The sequence below is a fragment of the Geotrypetes seraphini genome, chromosome 4, assembly GCF_902459505.1.
Source record: "Geotrypetes seraphini chromosome 4, aGeoSer1.1, whole genome shotgun sequence".
Classification (NCBI taxonomy): Eukaryota; Metazoa; Chordata; class Amphibia; order Gymnophiona; family Dermophiidae; genus Geotrypetes; species Geotrypetes seraphini.
The window spans coordinates 209,634,602-209,648,728 of record NC_047087.1 but is presented as its reverse complement, the minus strand read 5'-3'; the positions used below and the strand labels follow the sequence as shown (position 1 = coordinate 209,648,728).

Below are 14,127 nucleotides of genomic sequence, written 5' to 3'. Positions count from 1 at the left end.
TGGCTTGTGACAGTTGAACAGACTCAGTTGGCTTTGAAGAAGAGAAAAAGGTTCTGGTTTTGTTCTGTGTGTAAGTGAAAGTAAGTGAGATAGAAAGCGTGTTCTATGAATGAAACTTTCATTTAAAAAAAAAAATTGTGTGTACGAACAACAGATTGTGGAACAGATTGAAGACAAATTGTGAGGTGCAAAAATGTATATGTTTTAATGTCTGCCTAAGAAAATGGAAGAATTAGAGTGAAGAAAACTCAGTCTGCCACAATAGTTTAAGGAAAAAATTGAAATAGTTTAGATAGAATTCTAGTTATAGAAACCATTTTTGCTTCTTTTAAACTCATTTACTGGAACAGTTCTTAGGTATCCTGAGCTGACCGGCAAACTTAAGATACCCACATATAGGGAGTGAGGGTGTTTTTCCTCTTATATTTATTTGACTTAGAGAGGTGTAGGAAGGATGAACAGATGAAGGAAAGAGGCTTGAAGATTGAAGAATGAAGAACAAAGAAAAGTAAAACTCAACAAAGACAGAAAAGTAATTTTAATTTTTACTGAGAAAAAACTTTGCCTACCTGAAGTTAAGACTCTATGACTTTAAATGACATTTATGACCCTGAGGGACTGTGAAATAGAAAGAAAAGTTTAGTCTTCTTTTAAATTAAAAAAAAAGTTTCTGTACTATAAAGAAAACCACTGCTGTTCACTCATCAATAGGTAATTGTGATAAATAGTGAATGCTGAAACACATTAGATCCAGTTAGGCATATGTTATTAAATTATACTGTTAAGCATTTTATAACTTATTAAAAAATTTTATCTGTTTTTAAAATTTTACAGAAAATATTTATTGAATAAGTGCAATAAATTTGTTTGTGCACTTTCCATCTAGTCTTGTTACTCATTATCATGTTTATAACCTTAGTATATTTTATCTGATTTTCAAACCATTTAGTCCTAGTCAGTTCTCTTAAAACCCAAGTTAAGAGTGGCTAGTGTTAATTTTTCTTCTGACTTTCCTCCTTTTCTGGCCAGGTGTTGAGCTCAGCCACTTGGTCACCACGACTGCACTTTAGGATCCTCGACGCTTTGGCTCAGAAAAGGAGGGGCAAATTTTTTTCCTGCCTCTGCCCCATGCCTGCAAACTCTGTCCTCATCTGCACAAGCCTCAAACACTTTAAAATCATAAGTGTTGGAAGCCTGTGCGATTAAGGCAGAGCTTGCATGGACAGGGACAGCGACAAAACTAGTGACAAAACTCACAGGGACGGGACAGGGTAATTGAGTTCCTGTGGGAACGGGGAAAAATTTGTCCCTCTGTCATTCTCTAACATGTACCCAAGCTCCCTTTGGATTCCTACAATTACCCCTAGCATCTAGCACAAAGCTACACAGAGGGGCATTTTTGATAGGGCATCTAAGTCCAACTTTGGACGTTTCCCATAAGACGTCCAAATATCAGGATGGGGAAACATCCATTTTCGAAAACGCTAGATGTCTAATTTTTTTTTTAAATGACCTATTTGGACATCTTGGCCTTTAGAATTTCTAACTTTTTGGGCCATTTTTGAATACAAAAACATCCATGTTCAAAATGTCCTAATCCAGACCATTTGGGCATGGGAGGTGCCAACATTGTAATGGACTGGCCACATAGACATCCCAACAGAGCAGTGGGGCATTTTAGAAGTTACTGCTGTGAACTTCACTGAAAGTGTACTTCTCTTAAGTGGAAGAAACACTGTGATTCTGTTTGGTTTACTTTGGCACAGTCAAGAATTTGGATTTCACTTTGGGTTTGTTATTTACTTTTAGTACTCCTGATGCAGGCATTTCGACTGAAACACGGTCCGTGTCGAATCCATGACTTGTGAAACATCCATCCTTTTGATTGGCAAGCCTGTTTTATCATTCTTTGCTAATAAAGAGGGTTTTTGAAGACCAGGCATGCTCTGCTTTTTTCCTTTGGTTTTTGTTGCTATTGTGCAGAGGTATCTGTCTCCATTGTGGATGTTGCTTTACTGAAACGGTGTCAGATGTATATATCACCATAACCCCCTTATAATTTATGGTAAGCCCCCCCCCCCAAAAACATCCCCAAAACCTACTATACCCACCTGTTTATCATCTCAATAACCCTTATAGCTCCAGGTGGCAGTAAAGTAGGGTTTGGGTGGATTTTGATGGGCTCATACTTAATATCATAGATGTTGTGGTTAGATTAAGACACCTGTATGATGTTCTACTAGGCTTTCCCATACCAGATGCTGCTGTTTTAAGAGTCAGGTATGTACCTTTTAGTTCTCATTTTTGTGTGGTAGAAGGGGGTCAGAGAGCACTGGGGGAGTGTGGCCGTGTGTTACTTTAATGCATGCAGTGTTCATCTAGTCAGTTTGGGCACCTTTATGGCACTTAGATGCTTCTAAAACAGGTCTGGCTCCAAACGTCTAAATTCCGTCCAAGATGTCTTACAAAACATTTGATTATCACTGCAAGACATCCAAGCCTAGCCCGTCCTTATGCATGCCCAAAGCCCACCTATAACATGACTTCACCACGCCCATCTCAATCTCTGGACGCACAGAGGCTGGGACACCTCACTAAACATCCAGAAAGGCAGTTTCAATTATTGGCACTAATTATTAGCAATAATTAGGACATCCAAGTGCCAATTTAGGATGCTTTTTTGGACATTTATATTTTTTTATTATGTTTCCCACAGTGTCCTGAATTTTTGTTCTTAATTATTTACCTATGTCAGCTAAATTCATTTTGGGGGGAAAAAAACAACTTTAAGAAACAACTTCTAAAAATAAAAGGCCATATGAAAGTGACATGCAAAAACAGATGTTACTTTCTAGATTTGCCATTTGTCTTATGACGACAGGGATTTCCAAAAAGCAGAAGAATGCCTTCAAATGGGAATACAGGTAATTTGTGGCTTAGAAAGTTTAGAACTAGGCTGAATTATATTGCCTATTTTAATTCTCCAGAAGAAACAATGGTTTCAGTCGGTGATTGTTTATAGAATTTTTATTCATTTTACAACTTACATCAAGTGTATCAAGAAATAACATTTGAATTGAAAAAACATCACTTGTATTACTATTACGATTATTATCATCAACTGACATTCATGAAAGCTAACCTCCCCTCCCATCCCTATCACATCAAAAATATTCATTTATATTATATTATACAATATACATTGTATTAATATATCAAAAATCATCTCTCCCACCCATCCCTATCCCCTCATTTCAATTATCTTATGAAGGGAAAATGTTTACTACTCATTACAAAAGTCTGTTAATGGTCCCCAAACATCTTGAAATTTACCAAAATATCCTCTCTGTGTGGCTAACGGTTATCGTTAAATCATGCAGGTGCTAAGGACTTGGATAAATCTGAAAATGATGTGAAGGGCATGTTCAAATTAATGCTGAAATTACCAGAGATGTTCTTTTTTTTTTTTTTCTATTTAATAAAGTTACTACCAAGATCACCTGCAGTATATCAAGCACATGGAATAAATAAAAAAAGATAAAGACGTAAGGTGGAATCTAAATGCTACTCAATATACTAGTGAGTAGAATCTGCTGCTGTGCGAAGCTGAAGACATTATCAAACATCCCGGACCACACCCAATGACTCAGCAAAACATCTTTTATCCCAGCAGTGCAGGTAACCCGAGTAAAGCTCTTATGTCTGTCATTGTTTGCCAGATGGTGAGTTTTGAGATTAAAAGCCCTAAAACAAGCTTGCTTATTCTTATTTCAAAAAATAGCCCAAAGTAATCACGACACATTATTACTCCATTAGAATATATGGTTACAGTAGTATTTACATACTACTATGCAAATATTAACCAATTCAGACTCGTTAAAGTGCAACTATTTTTTTTTTTTATTCCATCCAGAGACATCCTAGGGTTTGTAAATCGGCATGTTCTTTTGAAATAATAGGGTTACCATATAGCTCCAGAAAAAAGGAGGACGGATTGAGACATCCAGGTTTTACTTCCATTGCTTTCAACTGAAATAAAGCCTGGATGTCTCAATCTATCCTCTTTTTTTCTGGAGCCATATTTTATTTTTATTTATTCACTTCTTTCTATACCGTTCTCCCAGGGGAGCTCAGAACGGTTTACATGAATTTATTCAGGTACTCAAGCATTTTTCCCTGTCTGTCCCGGCGGGCTCACAATCTATTTAATGTACCTGGGGCAATGGGGGGATTAAGTGACTTGCCCAGGGTCACAAGGAGCAGCGTGGGTTTGAACCCACAACCTCAGGGTGCTGAGGCTGTAGCTTTTACCCACTGCGCCACACACTATGAAAGAAACTCTTGAAGGCAGAGCTATTCAGGCCAGTTTGCATCACATATAGATTATATATCTCTGAATCTTCACTTAAAAGCATTTTCTAATCTAAAGTTAAAATATCTTGCCTTTAATTGCCTTATAACCTTATCCTTATGGGCAGGCAGCAAGCATAGCGGCATCTCCTCTATGACACAGAGCTGAGTATTAAACAGTTTAAAAAGGAACGATGAAAATATAAATTCCAGATACCGATATCCTAGCAGTCAATATAGTATGATGGGGATGATTTGTATATGGTTCTGGTCACTAAACATTTCCCAACTTTATGATGTTTTATGATAAGGCACAATGTTAAATTAGCCCAAAAATGATCTCAAAAGAGGCTTAAATCTTCCTGGTACTGTTTATCCTTAAAAATTAGACAACGTGATATCACAGATCTTCCTAAGTAATAATTATTGTATTGTACTGGCTTCAAACCTTGATACTACAATAAAATTTTGTTTCTTTTCTTTTTTTCAGGTTGTGAAATCCGTTGCTATCATATTAGTCTGTCACTTTTGTTGGGGGAGGGGGGTAAACTTCATCTGTGTGCAGGAAACATAATTAGTGCCAATTAAATCACTGGAGCCCATTAACTAATTATTTTGGGTATTGATCTGGATCCATGACCAATTTGGGGTGATTATAAAATCTGGGGGTATATGTATGTGACACATGTTTGTAGCACCCTGATACTGCAATGACATCTGGGTGCCCAGATCTGTTATGACGTCTCAAGGTTACTCAAGCAACATTAGAGGCAAAATGTTTACATCTTACCAATTTCATTCTCTTTTATTTAATGTAAGAATAAAACAGAAAGGAAAATATTAAAACTAGGTAAAGAAACTATTTTAAAAGGGCAACTTAAGATCTCTGAACAAAAAAACAACCTAGAACTACACCAGTGCTGAAGGAACCTGGTGAATATCATTTTGAGATAGATGCACCTCTCATAGGTACAAAGAAACATATTAAAGGGAGTGAACATGGGGAGCAAACATTATACAGAAAGAGAAGGGGGCAAGCTCTGATTTAGAGTACGGTAAGGTACGGCACATCCATCAAAATGGAGCCGTATCTTTAAGAACTGAAACAGAGAAACCAGCAGAGCAGAAGATCTGCACCATACTCCAGCATCCAGATACATTTTACAAGGGTGAGCTTCCACCTGGGGCAGCAAGCAATAAAGGTTATGGGCCATATTCTATATAGCAGAGTACTGCAAACTGTGTGCCATGGGACACAAGAGTGCCTCCTGAGATTTCAGGTATGCCAAGGCAGACTGGGGAGGAGGAGAGGCGCCGACTGACTGCTTACAGAACGTGCCACGCGTGGCAAAAGGCACATCCTGTAGGCAATCAGCCAGCACCTCTCCTCTCCAACCCTGTTCCCCTCAGAGCCCGTCTGGAGGGCCTTCGCACATTCAGGGACATTGCCGTGATGATGTCATGCATGCACGTGATGTCATCGCGGCGATGTTCGTGCACTTCTGGATGCCTCGAGCCACAACCGCTATGTTTAGTGTGCCACGGCTTGAGAAAGTTTGCAGGACACTGCTATATAATCTACCTAAAAAATTGGCACCGACCAGTACGGCGCTAGGTGCGATTCTATAAAAGGCGCGCTGTATAGAATCACCTGTATTGCCGCCTGAGCGGGCTTAGGCATTGCTAGGTATCCTAACTTTAGGTGTGCCCAATTTATGTCTCCCCCCCCCCAACAACAACAACAACAAAAAAAAACAGGCATGCTATCTGCAAAATTGGTAAGATTTGGTTCAAGAACAAAACCAGCAGACCAACATAAAAATATTTAAATAAATTGTTTTATTGCAATGAACGCTGACAATTCTCGATTGCCCAGCATGGCCATGTTTCGCCCCCTCTGGGGCTGCGTCAAGGGCTGAGACTAAAACAGGGCAGGGGCAATCTAATTGTAAACACTGCACACTGTTCAAACAAGTAACAGTTTACTTTTGAGCACAGCTCACAGTTCAGGTTGATAACAGTTTAGTTGTGGACACAGCATAGTGTTTGGCTGGTTTTGATTTTGCACCCAATTTATGCCAGGTTTTTTTTTTTGTTCACCTAAATACCTTTGCCTAAGTTTGTCGCCTAGTTAAAAAATATGCCCATGATCCGCCCCAACCACGCCCACTTTTAGGTAGGCACTTTGGACTAGGCATCTATTTTTTACAGAATTGTGTTTTGGAGGTTAGACACCCAAAAAATTCTAAGTCCAATTAAAGTCAATTATGAGGTGTTAAGTGACAATTATTGGTGCCAATTAAGCCTATTAAGTTAGATGCCTACATCAGCTAGAAGTGCCGATATTGGCACATAACTTTAGGTGGACTATATAGAATTTGCCAGTACAGTATATCTAGATACCAGGGAAGGGATTGAGGAGAACAAGAGGAAGCAAGGTAGTTATAAACTAGCCCAGAGCAGGACCTGAACTGGTTTATATAATTGTATTGAATGCAGAAAAAAAAATCCTGTACTTTGAGCTCCTGAGAGATAAAAGCATCTTGATATTAGAATTATACTGATTTGATGATGGCCCTCAAAATGGTTGTAAACCCTCAAGTATAATTCTTTACTTTTCCCTTTCCGTCATCATTACATTACACACTAGCACAAATTTAATGACCTTAAATCCCTACATCCCAAAACTCACTCTGCATATAAATCAGCTGGGTAGCACACAGATGGGTAGAGAGTATTTAAGATGTCCTTGTCAAGGTCATTCACCCCAGTAGTAGGCAATAAAGATTAAAGAGCTTTGGTGTGCCTTACCTACGTACATCACACCCTCCTTAGTCTTTTCTGCAGCTTCTATCACGCCCTCTTTGGTCTTCTCGGCAGCAGCTACCACACCTTCCTTAGCCATGGAGAAACCTTTCTTAAAGACATCCATGCTGTTGACTGCCTTGCTTTGGTACTCTGCTCTGGTTCTGGGGGGTACGGACTGGAGCAGCACTGCCCTGTGCAATCGTAGCCTTCTGCAGCACTTAATTCTCTCTCGCTCTGTTTCTCATTTGCTTGCCCCGCTGGTATTCCTCTGCAGGATGAAGGCAGTGTGATCAATTTTGCAGCCCTTGCCAGCTCTTATTTATGAGACGCACTGCAGTCTGGCCAATACCCAGGAATATCCTGCACTCAAATATTAATGATATGGGTTTACTTGCTTAGGACAGAATGGAAGAGCTGACTGGAAGGGGAGGGAGGGTAAAAGAAAGAGATAGTACAGGGGAGGGGGAAGAGGGACTCATCAGAGATGTGAAGGGACCTTTGGAACATTTCCAGCTTGTTAAAGCTTTTAAGGGAGGCCTGCTTTGCTGCAGTGTTCTCATTCAAGGACATGTTGCAAATGCTCTCAGCTGGAGAAAACAGGGCTCTGGGGAGCTTGGATTCTGAAAGCATAAACCATTAAGGGATGTATGTATTGCAGAAGGCTGCAGTCAGTGCCCAAGAACAGGAGATCTGCAACAACCATCCTGAACTCATAGCAATCGGGAAAAAGTACCACTCAGTAACAAAAGCATCCCTAGCTAGCCCAGCCCCAAAATCATCCGCAAGGAAGGGCACAAAAAAGAAAGCCCCTCACCATGAGATGTGGCAGGAAGTTGTTAAATAAGTTGAATATATTACTGGTTTCTGTATTTATAGTTCTGAACTGCTAATAGCTAAATCCCCTGGGTCATTTTCATGTTCCTCTGCTCATCGCATCGCGGAAAGCTTTATGTTACAAGATGATATATTGTATATATATATTTATACACATACAAATACACACACATATATTTAATAAGTTGTCAATTAAAATGAAAACCATTAAAAACCATTAGACATTCTAGGGGTCATGATAAATGTATAATTGCATTTTTTTTTATATTTAATATTGTATGTACAAGGGGTAGTTCTACAACTGGGTGCCTCCTTTTAGGTTTCCCTAGAATGTGTGGTAGGCACTTAGGGCCAGATTTTCAATGCGGTGCTTTAAGTCAGGTGGTGGTAGCCGCCCTACCGCCGCCTAACTTAATTTTTTTAATTGGGTTTAAGTGACACGATAATTAGTTGCACCATTAAAACCCAATTAAAAACTACCTGCCCAGCACCTTGGTCCATGGTACCTACCGGCTCCAAGCGATGCTGAAGGCCTGCAGTGGGTGTGGTTAGGGGGTAGTGCCAGCCTTCCGCATCACTAGGCGACGCTGGCTGTGGTTCACGAAGGACCCTAGGTGCTGGAAATGTAGGCCTGTGATACCCTAGTCTATATTTCCAGCGCTTAGGTTCCTTGCTAGTATGCCCGATTCTATAAATGGTGTCTGTCAGTGATTGACACGTGACAGGCACCGTTTGCTAAGTGACGCTTATAGAATCAGTCCCCTATTTAACAACACCTGGAAATTCAGTACATCCCTCCCTTTTGCATTTATATGCTATGTAAGTTACATACTATGTAAATTAAATATAGAATAGGATTTAGAGACTGCTGGCATTTTCACAGTTAGGTATATATAGGGTCGATAGTCAATGCCTGTTTAATCACCTGTTTAGGACTTAATAGGTTATTTCCAGCAGTTAGTGCAAAACTCAAAACTACCTATTCTGAGGGCAGAGTCAGCACTTGGCCACTTAAGTGTTAATTTTCAGCACTTAATCAGTTAGTTTAACCACACAAATAGGACCATATAAACACAGATGCTGTAACTCATAACTGGTTAAGGGCTTGATACTCCAAAGTGAAAATCCTGTGTATTGTTCTAGTGTTGGCATCATATACTTTTTTTCTACACTGCTTTAGTGGGAGATATATGGTGCCCCCAACCCTTTAAAAGTATGATGAATGTATCTCTTTTTTTTTTTTTTTACTTGTATCTCTCATGCAAATGGCAGCAGCACTGCCAGTATATGCTTTTAACGAACATGCATGAGATGCGCCTTTAACATAAGCACTTGAAACACACTTTTAACACAAGATATATGTGCTTAGCATAGCAAAATATATATGCTTCTTTTCTACACTGCTTCGGTGGGATATATATGGTGCCCCCAACCCTTTAAAAATATGATGAATGGATCCTGGGTTGTTGTTTTTTTAACTTCCACCTCTCATGCAATTGGCAGCCCATAATATTTTAATACACCTGATTCAATGCTACCAGCACCTCCAGACCTGCCGGTAACATTAAAAGTCGGTGCTTCATTTTGTGTATCACCTGGCAATGTCTGGGAATCGCCTGGAGTGCTTATTTTAATGCTAATGAGCACATTGTAATACATTCCCATAGTATTCTCAGAGTCTGCTATGAGCCATGGAAAAGACCGCACAGAGCCATTTTGTGCACTGGAAGCTAAAATGCTTGTACGCTAAACCGGTTAGAACTGGTTTAGCATCAAACGTTACAAGCATGGTAAGTTTTGGTCATCAGGGCCTAAGAGTTGAATATTGCACTGAAACCCAGAAATTGAATGTCAGTGCCTGAACATGACCCAGCACTGAATTTCTGGGTTTAACATTGACGGTGATCAGCAAAACCCTGACTGCCACCGGCTGAATAATGGGCCTGTAAATGCTATTCTAAGTTTCAAGTTTATTCAAAACATTTGATGTAATCGCAAAATCCAAATCCAATGCGATTTACATTAGTTATAAATTAAAATAAAAGAAATAAAAAGAAATCCAACAAACAGTATAATAAAGACTAATTATAACAGACTGATACATTTGCAAAAAAAAAAAAAAAAAGTGGATTAAATACAATTCTAAAACAAAACAGGGATGGATAAAAGAAACAGAAGGTTGGGGAACGTTACCTACTTAATTTTTACTTAACAGTGCTCCTTGTCCAATATAAAATTATAAAATTTAAATGAATCAGTTAAAAGCGTCCTTAAACAGCCAACTTTTTAGGAGACTTTTAAATTTATTAAGTACTTTTTCTTCTCATGTTGTATGGAAGCGAATTCCAAATTTGTGGGGCTGTATCAGAAAAGATCGTATCCCTCCTCAAATAAATTATTTTTAACGAGGGGCTTACTAGCAAAGATTTTTCTTCTGATCTTAAAGATTTTTCAGGAATATATGGTATTAGAAATCTTTCTAAAAATGCAGGAGCTTTGTTTGCTAATATTTTATATGTAAGTAATGCTATTTTATACATGATTCAGTGATTTACAGGCAACCAATGATTTTCCTTTAAGAGTGGAGTTACATGATCAAATTTTTTTCTTTTTGTAATTATTTTTGCGGTATTTTGAAGGATTTGCAGTCTGCTTCTTTTAAGGTAGAACCTTTTTTATAGGGCATTACAATAGTCAATTTTAGATATGACTAGTGAATGTATTAGGATACATTTGAATAGATTATAGAATTGTTCTTATAGTGTTATACATATAAATCCACAATTCTATCACTAGGCGCCTGTGGTTACACGCCCGTTTGCATATGTAAACACAGAAAAAATTAGCATTTATGTGTGTAGAAGACCTAAGTGCTAATCTATAAGGGTGCACCTAAGTGCCACAGCATGTAAGTGCAAGGGGAGCATATAGGGGAGCATGGGACAGACATTTCAGCTGCATTTAAGTAGCTCTATGGCTGGTGGAACTGTGTAGACCAAAATATAAGACCCACCAATACTGGGTTACACTAGTATTCTTTTTTTATATTTAACAAGGACTTTTATTGAAATAAGTGCAGCATAAATATTGCAATAGTAAGAACCAGCAAACAAATGCACAATCATATTTCTTATGGCCACACAGATCCAAGAAATACAGTGCAGCACATTTTTAGCAAACAGTGTAGCCTTACAAAAACAAAGCTCAGTTTAACCTCACTTTATATATGAGGGGTGTAATTTTGTTTTATTTTTCAATATAATCCCCTGATAGCTCCATACACTTTTCCTGCAGTGACTTTAACCCCTTTGAAAAGAATCCTGTTTGACCTTCAAACCAGCACATCACAGCTTCTTTGACGATTTCATCACTTGAAAACTGCTGTCCATGGAAGGATTTCTTCAAAACTCGGTGGATGGTTCAACTGCTGAAACCCACATTCTCGGATGGCAGCCTGTGATTGTTGTGACATGTGCACTGGCGCATTGTCATGAAGAAGCAACACACCTGCTGTGAGTTTTCCTCATCTTTTCTTCTTGATTGACTCCCACAAAGTGATTATTGTGTTGGCATAACTCTCCACAGTTATGGTTGTCTTGTATGGCATGAACTCCAAAAGCAAAAGTCCTTTATCATCCCAGAAGACAGTTGCCATGACATTGCCTACAGATTTTTCTGTCTTGAACTTTTTGGGGGTGGGGAATGACTTGTGTTTTCACTACATTGACTCCATTTTGGACTCAGGATCTCTGTGGTAGATCCAAGTCTTATCTCCATTCACCAAACAATGAAAAAAATTCACTTTGTCTTCATGGAGCATCTCTAAGTTCTCCTGATAGCACTTGAGCCTCATGGCCTTCTGGCATAGCATCAGCATTCTTGGAACCCATCTTGCAGTAACCGTGGACATGCCCAACTTTTCATGAATTATTTTCCAAACTGTACCTGACAAGATGCCCATTTCTTCAGCTATTCGGGAAACCTTTATTTGTTTGTCTGACAAAATTAAATCTTCAACTTTCTTGTACATTTCTGTGAAAGTTGCTTCCACAGACCATCCAGTGTGAGGGACATCTTCAATGGACTCTTTACCCCATTTAAACTGCTTTCTCCAAAATTTGACTTTGTAGGATGATGGGGCAGACTCACCATAAACTGCAGTCATGCATTCATGGATCTCCTTTGGCTTTAGTGCTCCAAATATACCAGTTTCTTATTTGATTCACCTGAGGACTCTCCTGGCATCCTCTCTCTTGGAATGTTAGACTCACACTGAACCGCAACTGTGCTTGAGTAACCTTGAGACATCATAACAGATCTGGGCACCCAGATGTCATTGCAGTATCAGGGTGCTACAAACATGTGTCACATACATATACCCCCAGATTCTATAATCACCCCAAATTGGTCATGGATCCAGATCAATACCCAAAATAATTAGTTAATGGGCTCCAGTGATTTAATTGGCACTAATTATGATTTGGATATTGATCTGGCTACAAACTGTCTGTAACCATGGTCATCTAAATTGAATTATGCACAACTCAAAAGGGATTGGGTCCATGAAAGGGGCATGGCAGGTCAGGGTGTTCACAAAAGATGTGTGTACTGTTAAAGAATAACGGGGATCCATACTCAATTTGCATGCCTGGATTCATAACAGGCTTCAGCTGGCATAAGCTTTCACGCCGAAAGTTCAGTATCAAATTCAGTGCCCACAGCTGAGCACCAAATTCATTCAATGCACTTCTATAAAACTGCTTATCTCAGTGTCCTTTGTAGAATAGCATTGAGTGCCAGATTTTTATTGGTGGTGAATTGTTGACACCTTTTTTAGAATCTGGCCCATAGTTCTATAGGTAGAGAAAAAGAGGCAGGGGGAGAGCATTCTGGCGTGGGGCCATTTATACATATAAATGATAGATATAGGGAATGGGACTTGAATACTGTTTTTTTGTGATTACACATTCAAAGTGATGTACATACTGTATTTGCTAGTATTTATTTTGTACCTGAGGCAATGGAGGATTAAGTGACTTGCCCAGAGTCACAAGGAGCAGCACTTGGATTTGATCCTACAACCTTAGGGTACTGAGGCAGCAGCTCTTCCACTAGGCCACTCCTCACCTCTGACATTTGATCTCTATATGTATAGATTGTACATTTGGCTCAGATTTGGGGAAGCCAGATATAATTGGGCTATCTGAGCCAACTGTATAACTCATCAAAATATATATATATGTATATGGCACTGGAAAAATTGCTGCAGAATAAACGTGATTTATAGAACATACATAGTGACTGGTCTTGTGACTAAAATTTAGGCATAACCATATACGCCAACCCAAACCTGGTGTAAATGCATGGACCTAAATTCTGTGAAGATCGGGCATATTCTATATCAGGAGCACCCAAAACATGCCCATGCTCCTCCCATGGCCTTGCCCCCTTTTGAGATCCACGCATTAGAATTTACATGCACCACTTTATATGCTTAGAAATTTGTGGATGTAAATTCTTTTTTTCAGTTCAAAAAAAGTTTTATTAATTTTCAAGTAAGAGAACAGTACATTAATAGAAACATATGCACACAATAAGGCTGATACTGATACAACCATAACAAGATATGTAACCAGTACAAGTGAGAAGAACGTAGATGGATGCAACACAATATATTGAAATGATAATTACATACAGTTTCAAGTATAGATCTAGATCATATATATATACCAAAGGACAGGTATTATATTAAACATTACAATAAGAGTATAGCGGTGACCAAGTGATGTGATGTGATGATAGAGTGCCAGACTTCTCTGCATTTGCCTTTTCATATTTAGCCATTAGGCATAATGTATTCCACCAGACGTTATGATCTGTGTTAGATAAATCTTTCCAGTTATATAACACATTTTGTAAGGCAAGAGTGTACATCATGCAAAAGAGCTTGGCCCCATGGTACGATAAAGGCAAAGAGTCATCTGTGTGACCAAAGAGGATATGGGGGAAATTTGATCATGTTACTCCCTTGTTAAAAAGCGCTCACTGGCTACCTATCCATCATCATATCATTACAAAATTGCTTTAATCACTTTCAAAACCATGAAAACTAAGGAACCCATTTTTATCCATAAA

The 14,127-nt window shown here is 38.8% G+C and overlaps 1 protein-coding gene across 1 annotated transcript in view; it reads right to left on the bottom strand.

Moving 5' to 3' along the window:
- The window catches only part of SNCG (synuclein gamma), an 81,531-nt gene extending 73,983 nt beyond the window's left edge, over positions 1-7,548 (bottom strand). Inside the window, exon 1 of the mRNA XM_033942719.1 lies at positions 7,162-7,548. Within this exon, the coding sequence (XP_033798610.1) occupies positions 7,162-7,282 (121 nt within the window). The 5' untranslated portion in view covers positions 7,283-7,548. The remainder of the gene's footprint in view (positions 1-7,161) is intronic.
- Between the last annotated feature and the right edge of the window lie 6,579 nt (positions 7,549-14,127).